At 38.1% G+C, this 18,231-nt stretch overlaps 1 protein-coding gene across 1 annotated transcript in view; it reads left to right on the top strand.

Moving 5' to 3' along the window:
- The window catches only part of Ptprz1 (protein tyrosine phosphatase, receptor type Z1), a 175,407-nt gene that overhangs the window by 110,497 nt on the left and 46,679 nt on the right, over nucleotides 1-18,231 (top strand). Inside the window, exons 9-11 of the mRNA XM_004643317.3 lie at nucleotides 5,621-5,805; nucleotides 7,218-7,344; nucleotides 14,766-14,812. Of these exons, the coding sequence (XP_004643374.1) occupies nucleotides 5,621-5,805; nucleotides 7,218-7,344; nucleotides 14,766-14,812 (359 nt within the window). The remainder of the gene's footprint in view (nucleotides 1-5,620; nucleotides 5,806-7,217; nucleotides 7,345-14,765; nucleotides 14,813-18,231) is intronic.

Consider the following 18,231-nt stretch of genomic DNA (forward strand, 5'->3'; position numbering starts at 1 on the left):
ATTTTGACCAAAGCTTGTATGGAAATTATCAGAATTTTGCTCTTAATAAATTCATTTTGAAAATTTTATAATATATATTCCAAATAATTACCATTTGAGATCTACATTTCTGTGTCCATAAAATATGCTTAGAGAGCAGAACTTATTCATTTTTGTATTCACAGCAGGCATTAAATAAATGTTTTATATTAGATATATATTTCACCCCAGAACTTCAGTCCCCTTTTTTTTTTCATTTTTCTAGAGTTACCATCTTTTAGAAAGGCAATGCTTTTTCACATCACAAAACAGATAGTCACTTCAAAGACCACAGCATTTAGTAGAACCACCTTGACCAAGTCAGCAAAGGCTGTTTTTAAGTAAAGAACACTGTATGTGAAGAACAGTCAACCAAGGCTAGAGAGCAGAGCAGGTGAAGTCCAGCTCCGACCCCTGCCTCCCTGGCAAGGTGCGCTTTCACGCTGCCCTCCACATGTGCAACCCATGCAGAGCAGGGGCCTGTGGAAGCATGGCAGAAAGCAAGCTTGGGTTTTCATGCTTGGTGCACTTTTCCTATTAAACCAAGTCCAGTATCTATGCTTATTAACATAAAACTGGGTAGTTTTTAATCTGTCCAGTCTTCAAATTCTTCACCTACAGAATGGGGAAAATTTACAAGGTCTTTTTATAGGTTTATTGTTAGGTTTGAATGAACTGGAGTTGGCAAAGCATTTAGGGCCTTGGACATGAGACTCACCATTAGCATTATGGGTAAATGTCCAGAGAGCCAGGAAGTCACAACCAATGTAGAGCACTGGCTAAGTTCTCCAAGATTAAGGCATTAAAAAAATAGTTAGGTAGAGTTATAGATGCTCTTTAAATCTCATTTGCTATTGCTCTAGTGTATTTAATATAAACTTTAAACAAAAAAACACTAAAATGTAAAATTTTTTCCAGGCTTACCAGGATAGGCATGTCTTTGTACTTGGTGTACTTGAACTAAAAGAAATATTCTACTTTTGCCTGAAAAGGGTCATGATGAATTATGCATTAGTAGGTTGACTTGCTTGAAGGTCAGTAGTTGTTAGCAGCATTCTATAAGGTCACATGTTTGTAAATGTCATACTCTATAATTATATTCAGAAAAGTAAAATGAAGATTATTTACTCCTTAGAAGACTCTATATTAAAAATTGAGTTGTTGAGCAAGTTACCCTGTCCAAGGAGAAGATTGTGAAGTAGGTAGAATTTGAAAGTTGACTCATTTAAAAATCCCACACAGGGACAGAACTTTCCCAATTAATATACTTAGCCTTTGTGTCAGTGTTTCAATTGGCTTCACTCAGGTTCAACACTCCTGAGAAGAAATCACAGTCTTGTAGTTGGTCTTCTGGGTCTATGAGCCCTTAAACTTCTTTCACAGTAGGTTTTAGATTATTTTTCTTAATAATTATTTTAAATGATGCTCATAAACCTCAAATAAGGATGTGGTGGATCTCGGAGTACATAGTCACGGCATACTTTTCTGTTGAGCTGCGTTTACTCAACAATTATGAACTGCAAATGAATGGGAAACAGCTGAGTCAAATGAAGTGTAGTCTCGGGTAATTATGACATTTCCCTGCCACTCCCCAGAGCCACCTCCCTGTCTTTTCTTGTCCATCCACATTTTTGGTCATAATAGAGCAAGCGCAGGCTGCACCTTGCCCCTGGCAGCGATCAGAGCAAAGGAGGCAGAGGGGACTCTCACCCGTCTCACCATCTCTGTCATCTTTCCTGATTGGCGAAGAGATTTGTCCCAGCCAAGGAATCCATGGTTTTTTTTTTCAAAACCTTTTTTTCCCCTCCTGCTCCATTTGACTCCCTTCTTCCTCAGGACAATTCTTAACCTTTTGGTACTTTTCCCACAAATTATATGCGTTCCTATGTTCAAGGTATTATTTCTTCATGTGATTATGAGAGGATAATTGATAAGCACAGTATTTTATGACAACTAAAAGTTTATGAAGTTTTTGAACTTTGAGAGAGAAATAGGTTTAATTTTGACATGAACTAAATAATTTGATCTAAGTAGAAAATTATTTTTTTCCAGTTTATTATCCATTCCTCTATGAAAGGAACTCAGAGTAGGGAAACAAATGCCATTCATTATATCTTAGGCCTTGCTAACTTTAAAGGTTATTAAGCAGCCGCAGGGAGGAGTTTCTTGCAGGCAGAGTCGTGCCTTCTGCTTTATCTATCAGGAGTTCCTCACACCAAGCAAGTAGTGCCCGCACCACAGAAGACAGCAGATGTTGGAAATATTTCTAAGCCAGCGCATTTATAGCTCTCTGATAAGGGCTAACTTTGTAGACACTTGCACATGCACACTGTTGTGAACCGTGTTCTCACATGCTGTCGCTTCCACGTGGGTCGGGATCCGTGGGAGCCTGGCTCCAAGCCAGCGGCCTGCAGGAGCCGGCTTCTCGTCTTGGCCAGGTCTCCCTGGAGAAGGAACTCTGCCCAGATCACCACAGCTTTGGAAAGGAGTCCTAGCATGAGATGAGGTCCTGAAGAAAGTGTTAAACCTCGCCAGAGTTCTGTGCTCCCCGTGCTTTGGTTACTGTCTTATTCTGTGATAGCTTACCCACTGCATCTGAGGACACGTTGTTATGGAAACACCCCTTGATTTTCGAGGCAGGTAGTATGCTGTATAGAATTCATATCTTTTTAATAAGATAATTAGACTATTTCAATAGGAAATAAAGGAAAACATGAAGACTTTAGTACATATTAATCACTTCTATACTGGTCCTTACCCAGATTTGTACTTGAATACCAACTAGTAATATGGAGTAAGTTGGATTGCTATTTAAAAGACTAGTTCTGTCTTACAGGACAAACTTTTGACAAGGTCATACAACATAGACAAAAGTAGCAGGTTTTCTCTTGAAGTCATTTGAAAGTATATATGTTTTCCTAGAATTCTGTTTCAATAAATAAGCAATAAGCTTAACTGCAGATTTATGATGTATTACTGAACTGTTGATTACCAATAAACAGAAGCAATGATTTTCAAATAAATTGATAATTAAAGTATAAGTTTAGGATATTAAGAAACAACCAAAAATCTCTTAAGGGCTTAGAAGGCACAAGGCAAGAAATGAAACATTGATGGCCGAAATAGGAAAGATACTTATTCTTCAAATTTGAAGTATTTCCTAATTGCTGGTATTATAAGGTCTGGTAAACATATACATCCAAGCAAATTAGTTTCTGCTGTTTAGACAGCAGTCCTTTGAGTTTTTATCAGCCAATATTGTTATATTTTTCTCAAGAGATTTTTACATTTTGTGTACATGTATAAAACTAGTGAATTTTAAAATATTTTCATCTAGAATATAGTTCACTTTAAATCATTCTGTCTAAAAAGTGGGATTGATTAGGAGGATCACGTCCACAAATTTTATTTTCCAGAATCACTTTGCACCATCTAAAAATGAATTTAGTACTCATTAGAAGCAAGCATGAGACAGCCTGTTTCTGCAGTGATAGTTTATGTGAATAGCTCGCTTTGGAGATGGCTGCGTCGTCTTCTGCCATCTGGTGGGTGTGGATGGAAGTGTCAAGGGGTAGCCGAACTCGATGCACTTTAAACCTAGACGTTTTCTTCGTCTGAATCAATGTTTTATTGATGATGAGAGAATTGCCTTGTCAGTACCAAAGGAATCTGCACGCTAACCTCGCCCTAAATAAAAGTAACTTCCTGATGTTGCCGTGAAAAATGTTGTTAATAACATAATACACATTGCGTGGCCATTATATGTGTGCACATAGAGAGAGACGCTTCTACACCATTGCCGTCGTAGAGTACATATGCTAAACTTGCCAGTACTGATTACTACGCTTATAATGTAAACTGCAGTTCATTTGGTCACATGTGATTTGTGGGTGCCCTCCAGTGTTCATGAGCTGAACTACAGCCTCGAAGCCTAGCGGAGGCAGAAAGATGTCTGGTCACATTGCAATGCACTTACTTGCTAGCATTATCTTTGACGAGTCCTTGTGGGTTTGCTACCCCAGCTAACTGAGCTGAGTTGGCTCCATGCTGCCCTCTATTTGCTTCATAACTCCAGGTGTTACCTGAAAATAACACCTGCGTTCTGTGAATTTATTAATTAAACTTTGTCCTGAGAGATCTTTTCCTCTGCTTTACAAATATGTTTTACAGTATGAAAAAATCGTATTACTTTTGTTGTCTGCAATGATATAAACAATCTCATTAGGAATACTTTTTTGCATTTTGGTACCGGAAATAGAACTGAGGACCTCACGTTTACCAGGCTGGTGCTATGCCCAGCCTGTGAGGATTTTGGAGGAAGTACCTGGGCATCTGTGGGACTAAGTTTTGGCATAATTCCCAGCATGAGTTTATATTCATTTTGACAATTCTCTGAACAGTTTTTCACATTTTTGGTCAGATGAGACAAACTTTCTAATTCCCTAAAATTAATTACTTAATCTGTTATTTATGCAAAAGTAAAGTTTGTTTTTGTCGGTAGTTATGAAAAAAAAATTTTTTTTTAACTTTCTGCAAAGCTTTATTCCAGAGGGCCTCAGTCCTTCTTGGCAGCTGCCTTCCTCATGGCAGCCAGCACATTGCTCGGCTCCTCACGCATCCTCTTGGATGGATGGATGTTCGCACCCTTTTCTTGATGAACTTGAAGGTGCTTTGTCCTTGGAGACCTTGAGCAGCTCCATGATGTGCTGCTCATAGGGGGCAAAGCTGCACACCTCCCAGATCATGTCTCGCTCAAACGTGATGCGTTTGGTGAGGCGTCCGTGAGGACAGCTGTGCCTCGGTTTGCTCACATTCTTAGTCACCTTGTGGCCCTTGCGGAGGCCCATAGCCATGGGACAGCAGAGAGCCATGGCTGCTGTTCTTCAATGGTTGCTGTGGCAGAAGCATGAAAAAAATGTTAAAATGATAGTTTTAGTTGTTCAATAGCCGTCTTGAGTTGGGAATCATTGATTATTTCAAAACTTCTCTAATAAAAAAGTCCAGTAATAGACCCATCTTAGCCTCATCCTAAGCTAAATACATCTGTTAGGTTTTGGACAGAAAACAAAAACAGGGAAGGAAATTATTTTTCTATGATGAATCCTCCTAACCTGGCAGATGCTTATCCACAAAGTCTTTTGGTGATATTAATAGAGTAAAAGCAATCTGACTATGACCTTTAGAGGTGATGCCTTTGGGGAGATACTTAGATTAGGACTTGCAGCCCCTCTGATCGAGTCCTGGTGGCTTTCAAGGACAGGGAAGGAGTTCTCACAGATACAGACACACCCCTGCTCTGCCCCTGATGTGGTGGCCAGGAGAGTCTTCAACAGGGTCAGCACTGTGATGGCTGGACTGGCAGTCAGCGGAGCTGGCAGCCAAATACACCTGCTATTCGTTACAAAGTCGTGTACCACAGACTTCCTGTTGTAGTAATAGGAAAGTGACTAACATGACCAAAACCTCCATAATGTAAAAGTGTAACTGTAAAACATTTTACCTGACATTGAAATAAAATACAAGAATATTATTTCTCAGTGTGTTTTACTTAGTCAACCCTAGAGGGCAATGTTTGTGCCAGTCACTCTTTTGTTCTCTAAAGTTTGTAGCTCAGAGCCAGAAAATGTGCAGGCAGACCCAGAGAATTACACCAGCCTTCTTGTGACATGGGAAAGACCTCGAGTGGTTTATGATACCATGATTGAGAAATTCGCTGTTGTGTACCAGCAGTTGGAGGGAGAAGACCAAACCAAGCATGAATTTTTGACAGATGGCTATCAAGACTTGGTAACTATAAAGCCAATTGTTCTATGCATGATAACTTTATCATTAAATTTTCAAGGTAAGGGCCTACAAATGACTGCCTATTGTCATCTTTGGTTACTTTAGACTTTCTATGAACATCTCCAAGGGGGCACAGAAACAGTACAGTAGTATATCAAAAGCTAAGCGTACACTGCAGGAAGATCATGACCTGCTGACATAAGAGCAGTCACAGGGGCCGGGGAGATGACTCAATGGAATAAGCACTTCCCTGGCAAGCGCAAAGGCCTGAGTTCAATCCCCGGTTCCAAAAAAAAAAAAAAAAAAAAAAAAAAATGCAGTCACACATGGGAAGACGTAGGAACTGGAGTGTGCCTTCTCTTTACAAATGCAGGGACTTAGAGGAGAGTTAATACCCTTGTTAGGATCTCACAGCTATGCAGAGAATCAAGCTTAGAATCTCAGTCCTTGATGTGTGTGCATTGCTTCCCCTGTGAGGCCATCTCAGCATAGAAGAAGCTGGGTAGCAGACCCGCAAGTCCTTTGCTGTGCATCAGATTTCTAGGTGAAAGTGGTGAAGTGATGACTGGGTCAGAGCTTGGGGATATAAAAAGACAGGTGGTTCTTCCAAGATAACCCTCTCCCCTCCCACCCATGCACACAAATTAATGAAAATAAGATACAGTTTCCTTCTGTGGCCTACCCCTACTATTATACTTTGCTGTAGTAGGAGAGTCTTGCCTGTCACGTGATTTAAATCAACAAAACTTTACCTGGATTAGCTCCAGGAAGGCACTACCACAGTTGAAATGACACTGGAGCTGTGTCCAGGCAACTGTAGTCCTGCAAGTCCCAGGCACTTTTGTTTAAGTAAAAATGCCATTGTTATTATACTGTTAATAGGTTTAATAGCAAATAAACAAGCACATAAAATGATAACTTTTAATTCATTTAGAATTCATTGTAGAACATTTAAATGATTTCAGAATATCGAAATATTATAATATGGGAAAACTATAGAATTGTGTAACTATGTTTCATTTTATGACTGTGCAAAGAAGAGAATTTTATTGCTTTGGATTTATATATTTCAAGTGAGGTGATAAATTAATTTTTCATATTTTTGTCCTTATTTGCAATTGCTTCACCTTTATTTGTTTAAACATGTTCATTTTAGTTTTGTGCTATTGGAAGTTAAGACTTCTTTTTAAAATGAAACATTCTAAAAGTAAATTGTGAAAGAGCCAAAAGCTTCTCTTATTATCTTCATAATCCACAAGTCTATAGTTAACAGCACTGTATTACACTATTCTTAACTTGACAAAATGTAAATGTATCTTATCACCAAATGAGAGACAGTTGCCTAGGACGACTTCTAGAGTGTTAGTGCTCTTCTGAGGCTAGCTCATGGTACAATCACTGATATCTTTTTTTAGGGGGCTATTCTCAATCATTTGCTACCTAATATGAGTTATGTTCTTCAAATAGTAGCCATATGCACTAATGGCTTGTATGGAAAATACAGCGACCAGCTGATAGTGGACATGCCTGCCGCCGATGCCGGTGAGTACCGCCTTGATACACTGTGATGTTTTCTGCATCGGTGAGGCTGCTGGACTCCTGAATGCACTGGTGCCTTCCCCTGACTTTATATTGTTTTAACAAATGGCAAAATCATATTTCCTGGAGTCTGGATTGCTGGGTAATTTTGTGAAATGCAGGACCTCTTTCTAAGTCAGTGAACCTAATGCAAGACACAGAATGAATTTATTTTTTATTGATGTTTTCACTTTGAAAGTAGTAAGGAAACCTGTTTATGTTTGTAGTGGTTATCAAATACAGTTTCCTACATGACTATTGATGCTGCTTCCCTGGACAATTAAGAATTGGTTTCACTCGTGCTTGTTTCCTTTTCAGCCCCCAAACCACTTTGTAGTAAGTATATCCATGACCCTAAGATCATGTGAGGTGCCTGGAGATTGCTGTGCACAGCATCTCCGCAGCTCACCCTGGCTGTTTTATCTTCATTTTTATTAACTTTGTCAAGGGTGCTTTTCTGTTAGTTGATCTACCAACGCTTTTTCTGGAAACACAACAGAAGTTTCTAATTATGTTTCATTGGCATGCATCTTTTCTAAGTGTTATGGGAAATTCTTTTGATCTCAGGCATATGCAATAACTGAATAAAGTGCTGAACATCGAAATTTGACAGTTTACATGTTCATGTTATGAGTTTTCCTTTTGCTAGTATAAGTAAATTTCAAGTAATAGAAGTGTGTATGTACATATGTATGAAAGTGTATGTGTATATTTGTGTGTATACAAATACATCATATTCATATATATGCATATTTACCATGTATCTGATCTTTGGTCATTCCTACCATAAGGATTCTTTAATGAATAGTTACAAATCATATTTGTTACATGTTAGTTTTTATGTACAGAAAAAAACTGCAGTTTGCCTTTATTGTTTAAGTGCTGGAGCAGGTATTTTAATCCAACATCATCTTAAATAAAGTACATGTTCATTGTTGTGGCAGAGTTGCTTGAACTAGTTGACTCTTTAAGATAAGGGCTGTATGGAAAGAGCTGAAAGCTACGCATCCTTCCAAAGTACAGAGTACACCTTTCCTGTTGCTTTTAATGAGCTCTAAATTTTATTAAAAGTAGGTATCAAACTGTCCACTGTTTTAACTACGCTGTGTCACTCTGATCCACTGAATGACAACACTCCAAAGGTCTCGCAATCGGTGCATCTAGCAAATGCTATTGCTACTAGCGCAACCGGCACTGACCATGTTAGCAAGTACCGTAGGGGAGTAGATTAATGTGTGGCGTATAAAAAATTCTCTCTACCCTAGTATGTACATTTTTAAATTCAAATTATGTTGAATATATTTACTTAATATAACTTTGTTTAATTATGCCGCTGTATTTACGGATGCATCGTGATTCCATAATGCTAAATGAAACACATCAGACACAAAAGGTAGGGGGCCTGCCCCTTAGCTCAGTTGTTTAAGTGGCTGCTTCCACAAAGCAGTCAGCCTCAGGTTGCCCTGGTTCGATCCCCACAACTCCAGCCAGCCAGACATGCCCTGAAGGCATTCGGAGCCAGCCAAAAAAAAAAAAAAAAACCTTCTCCATTTAAATTATGGAAAAAAAGAAAGGTTAAATGGTGCATAGTCTCTCATATATAAGAAACCCAAAGTACAAGTAATTTAAAGAGCAAAATAAAAGAAAGATAATGAGAAACAGGGAGATAGGAAAAAGATCTGGGGATGGGGGACGATGGGAGGTAGAAGAAAGGATAGGAAGTGTAAGATCAAGATGCTGTATGTATGCGCAGCAGCTCCCAACAATGAATATATTATGTTTCAAAAACATATACTAGTAAAGAATTAAAGTATGTTTTCTGTACATAAAAGTTTTCTAGTTTATAAAAATAATTATATCAAGCAATTTATACTTACTGTTTCTTGTCACTATGCCAGAATTTGCAACTTTCTGGATTTTTTTTAATTGCTGAGAAAGCTTACTGCATATGACAAGACAGATCAAATGTCAACTTGCTGCCAGTGTGATTTCGGAGTGATTTTTTTAAAGACTGAGTCCATTTTGGCAAGAAAGATAACATTCTTGAATCATTTGTAATATTTTCATATTTGAACAAAATAATAAATTTATAACCTACTCTCTATTTTTTTCAAGGATCAGGACACCGTTGACCATTGTTTTAATGAGATGCTAGTTTGGACACACCAGTTAACCTCCGTGGATGACTTAGGCCCTAAAGCGTTGTGTACAGTACAGGTGTTCTAGAAAGAGCTGGTATTTGATTTGATGTTTTGACAAAACATACCTACGTGAAGGTATATTCTAGCCTCACAAACTTAGGTGGAATATTCCCTAACTTTTCCTTCATCCAAAGGTTTATATTTTCTCATTCCTCAAAAGAAAATTCGGTTCCCTTAACATTTTTTTCTTTTCACTATGAAGGCTTCATTTCAACTGACATATGTACAGCTTAGTATGCAGATTAGGTTATCGCAAATATTATAATAGAGCACAGTAAGAATCTTGACAGCGAAACTATCTTGTGATTTGGTTAAACACTTAGATTAAATGCCTAAAAAGTTTAGTGAATTTTATTATTTGCGTGGCTAACATAGGAACTTGTAAGTGGTGCTTATTTTATGGTTTTTATTAGTAGCATTTTATCATGTTGATTATGTTGTTGATTAGTAACCCTATGTGATATCCCATTGAATTATTCTATTATTATTTAAAATAACCTGCTTTATAAATATTGTGCTATTTATTGTTTTGCTAAAAATAATGTAATTTTAATTGTTCTAATATTTACATAGGTATCAAATATTCTAATCAATACCTGTGAAAGGAAATCTCAGTGCATTGAACTTGCTAATTTGATTAAACTGTGCATTTAAATTGATAATTGGGTTAACTTTTTTGTACATTTTAGTGAAGTTTGTTACAGTGTACCACATTATTACCTCAAACTGCTGCCCATTTATTATTATTTCAAATTACTATTTTCTTAAATGTATTTGGTTGTCGCAAGGTCTCACTACACAGCTCAGACTCATGGCAATCCTGCTCATTTCAGCTTTCCCATTGCTGGGGATTACAGGCGTGAACCACTGTGCCTGGACTCTGGCCAGCTCAGCCCGTCTTGGGGGCAGGGCTGGCACTGTATGTGGTGCTGGGGATCAAACTGTGGTCCCTGCGCTTGCCTGAACTTGCCTAACCAGGTACTTTAGTCCACTGAGCTATCTTGAGAGCCCCCAAGTTATTATTTTAAAATAAATACATAAATTCATACTAAGATAGAACCGGGTGGGGTGGCACACATCTGTAATCACACTACTCCAGAAGTTTGAGACAAGGATCACCGCCAGTTCAAGACTAGCCTGGGGACTACAAAAATGAGCACAAGCCTGGCCCAAATTGCACAGTGAGAGCTTGTCTAAAAAATGCATAAATAGATAAATAAATAAATAAATTCATACTAAGAAACTAAAATTTTCAAGTAAGTTTTTTAACATAAAGTATGTACATATAGATTAGAAAAATTATATATATCAACAGGTAATCCATAGAAATATTTAATCCATGACTATATTTCATGGTAACTAAGGTAACTGTGCTCATTTCTCTCCTATAATTCAGATTATGCAAAATAGAAGATATTTTTAAGCAGGATCTTAAGAATCACATGTTACATTTAAATAAATGATAAATTAAAAGAACAGAGTCCTTCTGTCTATGTGCTTTTCAGTTGTAGATGGTTGTCTTGTGAAATTATTGTTCATCTGTCTTTATTCTGCCTGTACCATGCAGTGCTATTAGTGTTACTGTACTGTATAAAGACATTTGAAATCAGAGTTTGAAGAAATTGCAATCAACATTGCTTTTAATTTTTACACTGTGAACTTGATTGCTTTGAAATGATTAAATAAGCTTTGCTTGTCAACTCAGAGCAGTGTCCCTTTTTTGTGTTATTGAATATTAATGTTTTACTAATGTAATTATTTCTTCAATCACCCAGTGTTACATGTGTCCCCACACAGATTCCAAATAAGTCAGTAACTTTGTTCAGTCATTACATAGATGTGAATTTTAAGTTTTCAATAAAAATAATGATAATCACGTTCACTTTTTCCCAGCCTCATGGAGTTACTTTGCTAAGAAGATGCAATAAGCCAGTCTAATTTTTAAACTCTAATATACTAATAATATGTGTCAATCAGGAAAATATCCATTCTAACTCTCAGACTCGGAATGATGACTTCAGAATCTTTAGGAAGATAGCAACAGTCTTTCAAAATTATTTTATTTCAGCATTGTTTTGAAGAAGTTCAACAAAACTTCTGGATTCTGGGGAGTGGAGGTGATCTTGCAAAATACCAGAATTTCAACCCATTGAAATGATCTGAGTCCAGTTGGAGAACAGAATGAAGGCCCTTTAAAGTGAATTTGTAGACAGCACTACAAAGGCACCTGCTCTTAGGGTACCCACCTGTGCTTTTGGCTGATATCAATCCGGGCCTCAGCCTGCCACGTGGACCCACAGATTCAGCCTCAGAGCCATAGAAGCCACTGATATTCTTTAGGGGTGTCACTGGACTGAAATATTGGCTTCTCTCTTATAGGAGCTGTACTCTGTTTAACTTATGCTCTAGGACAGGGGTAAAAATAATTCAAATACACATTAAGAGTATTGAAAACATCAATCTTTAATATGATAATTAAAGGTAACTCACATAACCCTTCCAATGAAACATGAAAATTGCTTATGCTTATTGAAAACATGTAGGCAGGTGAAGTTAGATAATTTTACATTTATGAGGGCCAGCCAGATAGCTCAGCGAACTAAAGCACCTGTTAGGCTGCTGCAGGGACCAGGGCTCAATCCTCAGCATGCCATGCCGGCCCTGCCTCCGGGGCACTGAGACAGTGATTGCGATTGTGGTGGTGCACACCTGTAATCCCAGCACTTGGGAGGCTGAAAACAGAAGGATCACTATGAGTCAGATCTATGTAGTAAGACCGTGTAGAACCTGTACTAGACACATTAAAAAAATAACAATAATATAATTTTACATTTTTAAAACATTTTCTTATGTATGTGGCATGGAAAATTATTGAGATTCATTTTTAGACTCAAACAAATCTGTGGCATGATGTATGCATCACTAACAACTGCTTAATTATTATTTGCTTTATTAAAGTTACAGTATTGTAAAGAGGCAGGAAAAGAGACAGATCCCTTTTGAACTATTTCCTGTTGAACTAAGAATTGTGCTGAATTTGAAAAGTTTTCATGAATGAGTTTCTTTTGTTATAGTTCTTAGATAATCATGTTCAAAATTATTATTATTTTTAAAATTTTATTTATGTGTGTGTGTGTGTGTGGCCAGCTCAGCCCACCAGGGGGCGGGGCTGGCTGGCATGTGGTGCTGGGGGATTGAACCGCGGTCCCTTTGTTTTTGCTAAGCTTGTTCTAAGTAGGTGTTTTAGATCACTGAGTCATCTCACCAGCCCCAAACTTGTTTTTTGGGGTTTTTTGGTGGAACCAGGGATTGAACTCAGCCCCTTGTGCCCTAGCAAGCACTTATTCTACTGAGCTATTTCCCCAACCCCCATGTTCAAAATTATTTACAACATAGTTTAGTTACTTCTCACTGTTAAGTCATCAATTGTTTACGTCCATCAAGTTTCAAAGATTCTAGTGCGTGAGACCATTGAAATCACTTCAATTCAAAAATATAAGAAATGAAAAGCAGAGGGTGGAACAGGGACTGTGTTGGGCAAAAGTGGAAGAGGGAAAATACTATTGAAATAAAAGTTTTTAATGAATGATCAGTTTTAAGATGAAAAATAAAAGTTATATTTTGAAACTACCATTTCTAGTGAGATATTTTCATTTCTATACAACAGAACATTATTCAGTGACATTGAAATAGTTATGAAGAGTTAAATTAACTTTACCTAAATCTTGAGAACTGGATGCATTTTTAGATTTTGCTTAATTTCTCTCCTAAATAGAATTTGAACATAGAACTGTATTTTGCTTTTGTATTTATTAATATCTAGAAACTTTCTGATAAAAAGGAAGTCTGTACTAGAAATGAAGCCTTGGTGATAATGTATTTAATGTTAGTTCAGTTATGCCTTGAAATTTCTACTGAATACGCATTTTCTTTGAGGACAGGTACAGACATAACACAGAACATAAGTGACATCAGGATAGCACAGGGCAACTTCAGAGATGGAGTGAGGCTTTGTAAAAGCACCTCTATATAAAGGACATCATTATAACAATGGTGAAGCTTGGTCTGCCACATGTGCAAGGATCCAAGAAGAGCAAATGAAGACTAAGAAACACTCTGTGAGCCGGATGTGCTGCTGCAGATCCACAGCCCCATAACCCTGGGCGGCTGAGGCAGTAGAACCACAAGTTGGAGCCCACCCTGGGTGATTTAGAAACTTAATGAGATGGCATCCTTTAAAAAAATGTTTTTAAAGAGGGTCAGGAGGGCAGCTCTGTGCAAAGGCCCTGAGTTGAATTCCCAGTCCTGCCCCAAAAGGAAAAAAAAAAATTCTCTGGCCTCCATTAATTTGACATTGTGGCTGGATTCCTTACAAGAAAGAGAATGTGCTGTTAGCCTGTCCTGACATTTGCTGACAAGTTTTGTTTCAGCATTGATATATCCAGTTTTAGAAATACGTTGAATTTGGTTGGTTGAGAAAAACACAATTGGATGAACCGCCTACTAAACTCTTCACATGGATAGCCTTAGCTGTTCCCCTGGAAAGACTGCCAAGAATCCGTCTGTTCAGCCTTCCCTGCTGTTGTCCTAGAATGCTGAGCAGCATCCTTCTGTATACAAATAGGAATGAGCCCGGATCAGAAGTGTAAAAAATGAATTATTTGACCCTCAGTCACAAGAACTCAAGGAAGCAGTACCCAAATAAGAAAAAAAAAAAAAAAAAAACCCAAAAACAAAAACAGGAAAAAAGAAACGAAAAGAAATGCTGCCAATTCTACAGAAAAATTCCTGTCATTTCTCCAACTTGGCTGTTATGAGGCCTGCTAAAGATGAACAGAACTGCACTGATGAAAAATAATTTTAATTCATTTCATTCAACGACATCATTTTCACTGTCCTTTTCCTTATTAGCCTCAGTAGGATGTGGGTTGGAATTGGGGAAAGGAATCGGAGTGGTACCACTATAGATTACAAAGTTATGAATGTGGCTACATATTAGTTTACATAGTGTTGTATTGTAAGTATTCAGTAGTATTGACAACTATAGCCTGAAATTTGTAATTTGAGAGATTGTATTTTTCAAAGCTAATGTTAATTGCACTTTCTCTTTTTCATTCAAAGGAACACTCACAAGGCTGAAATAACTCAGTAAAAATTTTAATAATTTTGCTTTTAATTTTGTAGAACTTGACCTTTTTCCTGAATTAATTGGAGCTGAAGAAATAATAAAGGTATCGTATCCATTTTATGTGGATTTTATGCACTTTAAAAATTTAAGACTATTTTAAATTATTGTTTAGATTTTAGGTATTGTTGCACTATAATGTTATAATGAACCTGCCTACTGAATGCTTTGCATAGACAGCCTTAGCTGTCCAGTGTTAATTGAAATATTCACTATTGGGTTAATAGCTAAGTTTTATGGTCACATAATTTGTATATATGATTCTTTTCTGGTGAAATTGAAAAATGCTTTGAGATGTCTAATACAAGAAAAACAAACAAACACACCAAAAAAATGATTTGAGCTGATCCTGGTGATGCATCCCTGCAGTCCCAGCCCTCAGGGAGGCTGAGGCAGGATGAGAACAAGAGTGAACTCAGCCCAAGCAATTTAGCAATTTAGCTAGACACTGTCTCAAAATAAAAATTTTTAAATGGACTGAAAAGTAGTTCAAGTCAAAGGGCCTGGGTTCAATGCCAGGTATGAACAAAAGTAGGATGATTATGAGAAACTAATAAACTTTTAAAAGAGAAAACAGTTACTTACTGTATTTTACATTTCATTTTAAGCCCAAATGTGCCACTCATCATAACTGAGATTGTATGTTAAAATTAAACACTATTCTGAAACTGGATGTAGTGGCACACACCTGTAATCCTAGCACTGGGGAGGCTGAGAGAGGAGGATCACTATGAGTCCTAGCTGTTTAGTAAGACCCTGTATCAATAAAATAAAATTGAATTTTTAAAAAAGAGTTGTTCTGAAGGTTAATCGACCTCATCAATAAATATAGGAGGCAAAACTTTCTTTGTATGACAATATATGCCTAGGAGTTAATATATATCAAAAAAATTAAACACTATTGTTGTTAAGTAATATGTAGAAGTTGATAAAATAGGATAATTAATGCTAGTATCTATCAGTAAATTGCAATTAGGCTGTGTTTTTACAGGTATAATTATTTCCATCGTATACAGAGTGGCTCTTCTCTCGCAGGAGATTATTTTACTGGGATGACTGGTCTTCCTGTCAATAAGAGCTCACAAAATTCAGCTAAGGGTGCCCTTGTGGGAGTGGCATGTCCTTGTGAACTTGCATGTGGATATAGGCCTAGGATGATCAACACAATCAAGTGCAAAGAAGGAAAAGATCTATTTTATGCTGTTTTAACATTCAAGTTATTGATCTGAGTAAAAAATGTTCCAGTAATTGATTCCATTTAGTCAGCCATATTCTGTTTGAGTTTCATGTGAAATATAATATGTAACTTGGACTTTTTAAAAAGGACCGAGGCATGATTAATTTTTTTTTCATTGGGATATCCATTTTCATGATTGTGCATTTATTTTTCTTGTTAGCGAACATGGATAGAACACTAAGCAGCCTTTAGCATATACTTAAAAGTTACTTAGAATGTCCAGTATTAATTGCTAGGAAATTGCTACATGAAACTGAAATGCTGTATTTAGTATGTATCTGTGTGAACAGGTCATGAATGAGCTTGGGGTCCCTTTGCTTTGGTCTCAGTGCTCCAATCCAAAATATCAAAGATGAGGTACCTGTCAAAGTTAGGTCCCTCTGGGTTCACCTGTTACATGTGTCACAAATGCAAGCGCATCTTCTTGTTAGAGAAAAAAATGGAGACAGTTGAGGCCTGTGTCTCTCTACAGGCTGCCCAAAAAAGGTTCCTGAAGAGGAAGCAAAATAACCTACCATCCCAGGTGTCAGCAAGTACCAGATGCCACACTCAAGAGGCATCACTGAGGCTAATTTAGTGACTGGGCAGTTCACTAATGGGGGGGCATGGGGGAGCAAGGGGGACCTTTGCCTGGAATGTGGAAGGAGGGTTTAGCAAGAGTAACCCAGCAAATGCTGGATGCTTTGAGGTGGAACAGATACATTTGTGGTGACCAAGTAGGCAAGAAACCTGAGGGATTAACTGCACTGTGCTGCCACCTAGCTTCTGGCAGAGCAGAGGGGAGACCTGAGAAAGGAATCCGGGAGGGCAGAGGGACAATAGGAGCACTCTGGGGAAGAAGAGAGCAAAAGGGTAGAGGGAGACTCCAGCACCATTGCAGTTTCGGGCAGGAGGACGGCAGTGACCTAAAGGAGAAAAGAAAGTCCTTGATACCAACTCCATCATTGGGAGGCTGCATGCGTGGTAGTGATACCCAGAGAAGGCGCACCTCACATTCCTTGAAAGACTACACAGAATACATTGGCACTGCTGAGGGTGAGGAGGCCAGCCACTACTATATACGTGAGGGGTCGGTCGAAAAGGATAGCGACAGTGGTAGCTGCTAAACTTGACTGGGGAAACCAGCATGTTTCATGCTATTGACATTAAGTACAATAATAAAAAATAAAATCAGGACAGATTTATATCATAATTGTTTTCTGGAAGCATGAATCCACAAGGAGATAACACTTGGCTTCATCTGTGTACTGTTAATTTCAGTGGCGTGCACAGGAGTGTATGAGAGAGCACCACAAAAACAGAGAATTTTTTTGTGCGTATGTGCTGCTGGGAATTGAACCCAGGGCCTTTGCACTGAACTATATCGCTGGTCCTTATTTATTTGTTTATTTGTTTTAATTTTGAAAAATGGTCTCATGAACTCATTACATTGCACAGGCTGCTCTTGAATTTGTAATCCTGCCTCAGCCTCCCCAAGTGCTGGGATTATGGGCATGTGCCACCAAACCTGGCCCCATAATGATTTTTGAGCCTTGAATATAGATGTTCTTAATGTTTAGAAGAGGTGTAATATTGTTCATTGGCTCCCGTTTTCTCAGGAGACAAACAAGGCCATCTGCTGAGAATAAGGGAAAAGAGAAAAGGGGGTTGGGCAGAGTCTTGGTGGAGGGTGAGGCTGTGGCCTGACAATAGAGAACTAAGCGGACACGTTCACAGTGATGAGGAAATGATTTGAAAGTCCATGCTGCCAGCTTAGCACTGGCCCTCAGCAAAACTCTGGACCATATTATAAGAGAATTATTTCTGCGAACTTCTATGAAAAGAAGAAATATCTGGCACCAACAGAATCTCGCCTTTCAGAATCTTATTTCCTTTCGTATGAATTTTTTTGGTTTTCAAAGGAAAGGACTGTTTTATTCAGGGAATTATTTGGTGAAATCTCACAAGCTGCCCTTGTGAACCAAGGTGTCAGGCAGACTGCAAAATGTCATGGAGAAACATGGTACTGACAATTCAGAGGAACTTTGTCTAGAAAATCTGAGGTCACCATTCTTAGAAGTTTATTCCAATGCAGATAAAGCTGACCCACTCCCGAAGACTCGTCACATGTGCTTCGCAGCATGCCCCATAGCCAGACAGAAAAGCCCAAGTAACCATGCAGGTACCGGCAGCTTCAGGTCCACGCAGTGTAGCTTCCTGTGGAGGAGACGCACTCCCATGGCCACATG

The sequence above is a fragment of the Octodon degus genome, unplaced genomic scaffold (genome assembly GCF_000260255.1).
Source record: "Octodon degus isolate 3935 unplaced genomic scaffold, OctDeg1.0 scaffold00170, whole genome shotgun sequence".
Classification (NCBI taxonomy): Eukaryota; Metazoa; Chordata; class Mammalia; order Rodentia; family Octodontidae; genus Octodon; species Octodon degus.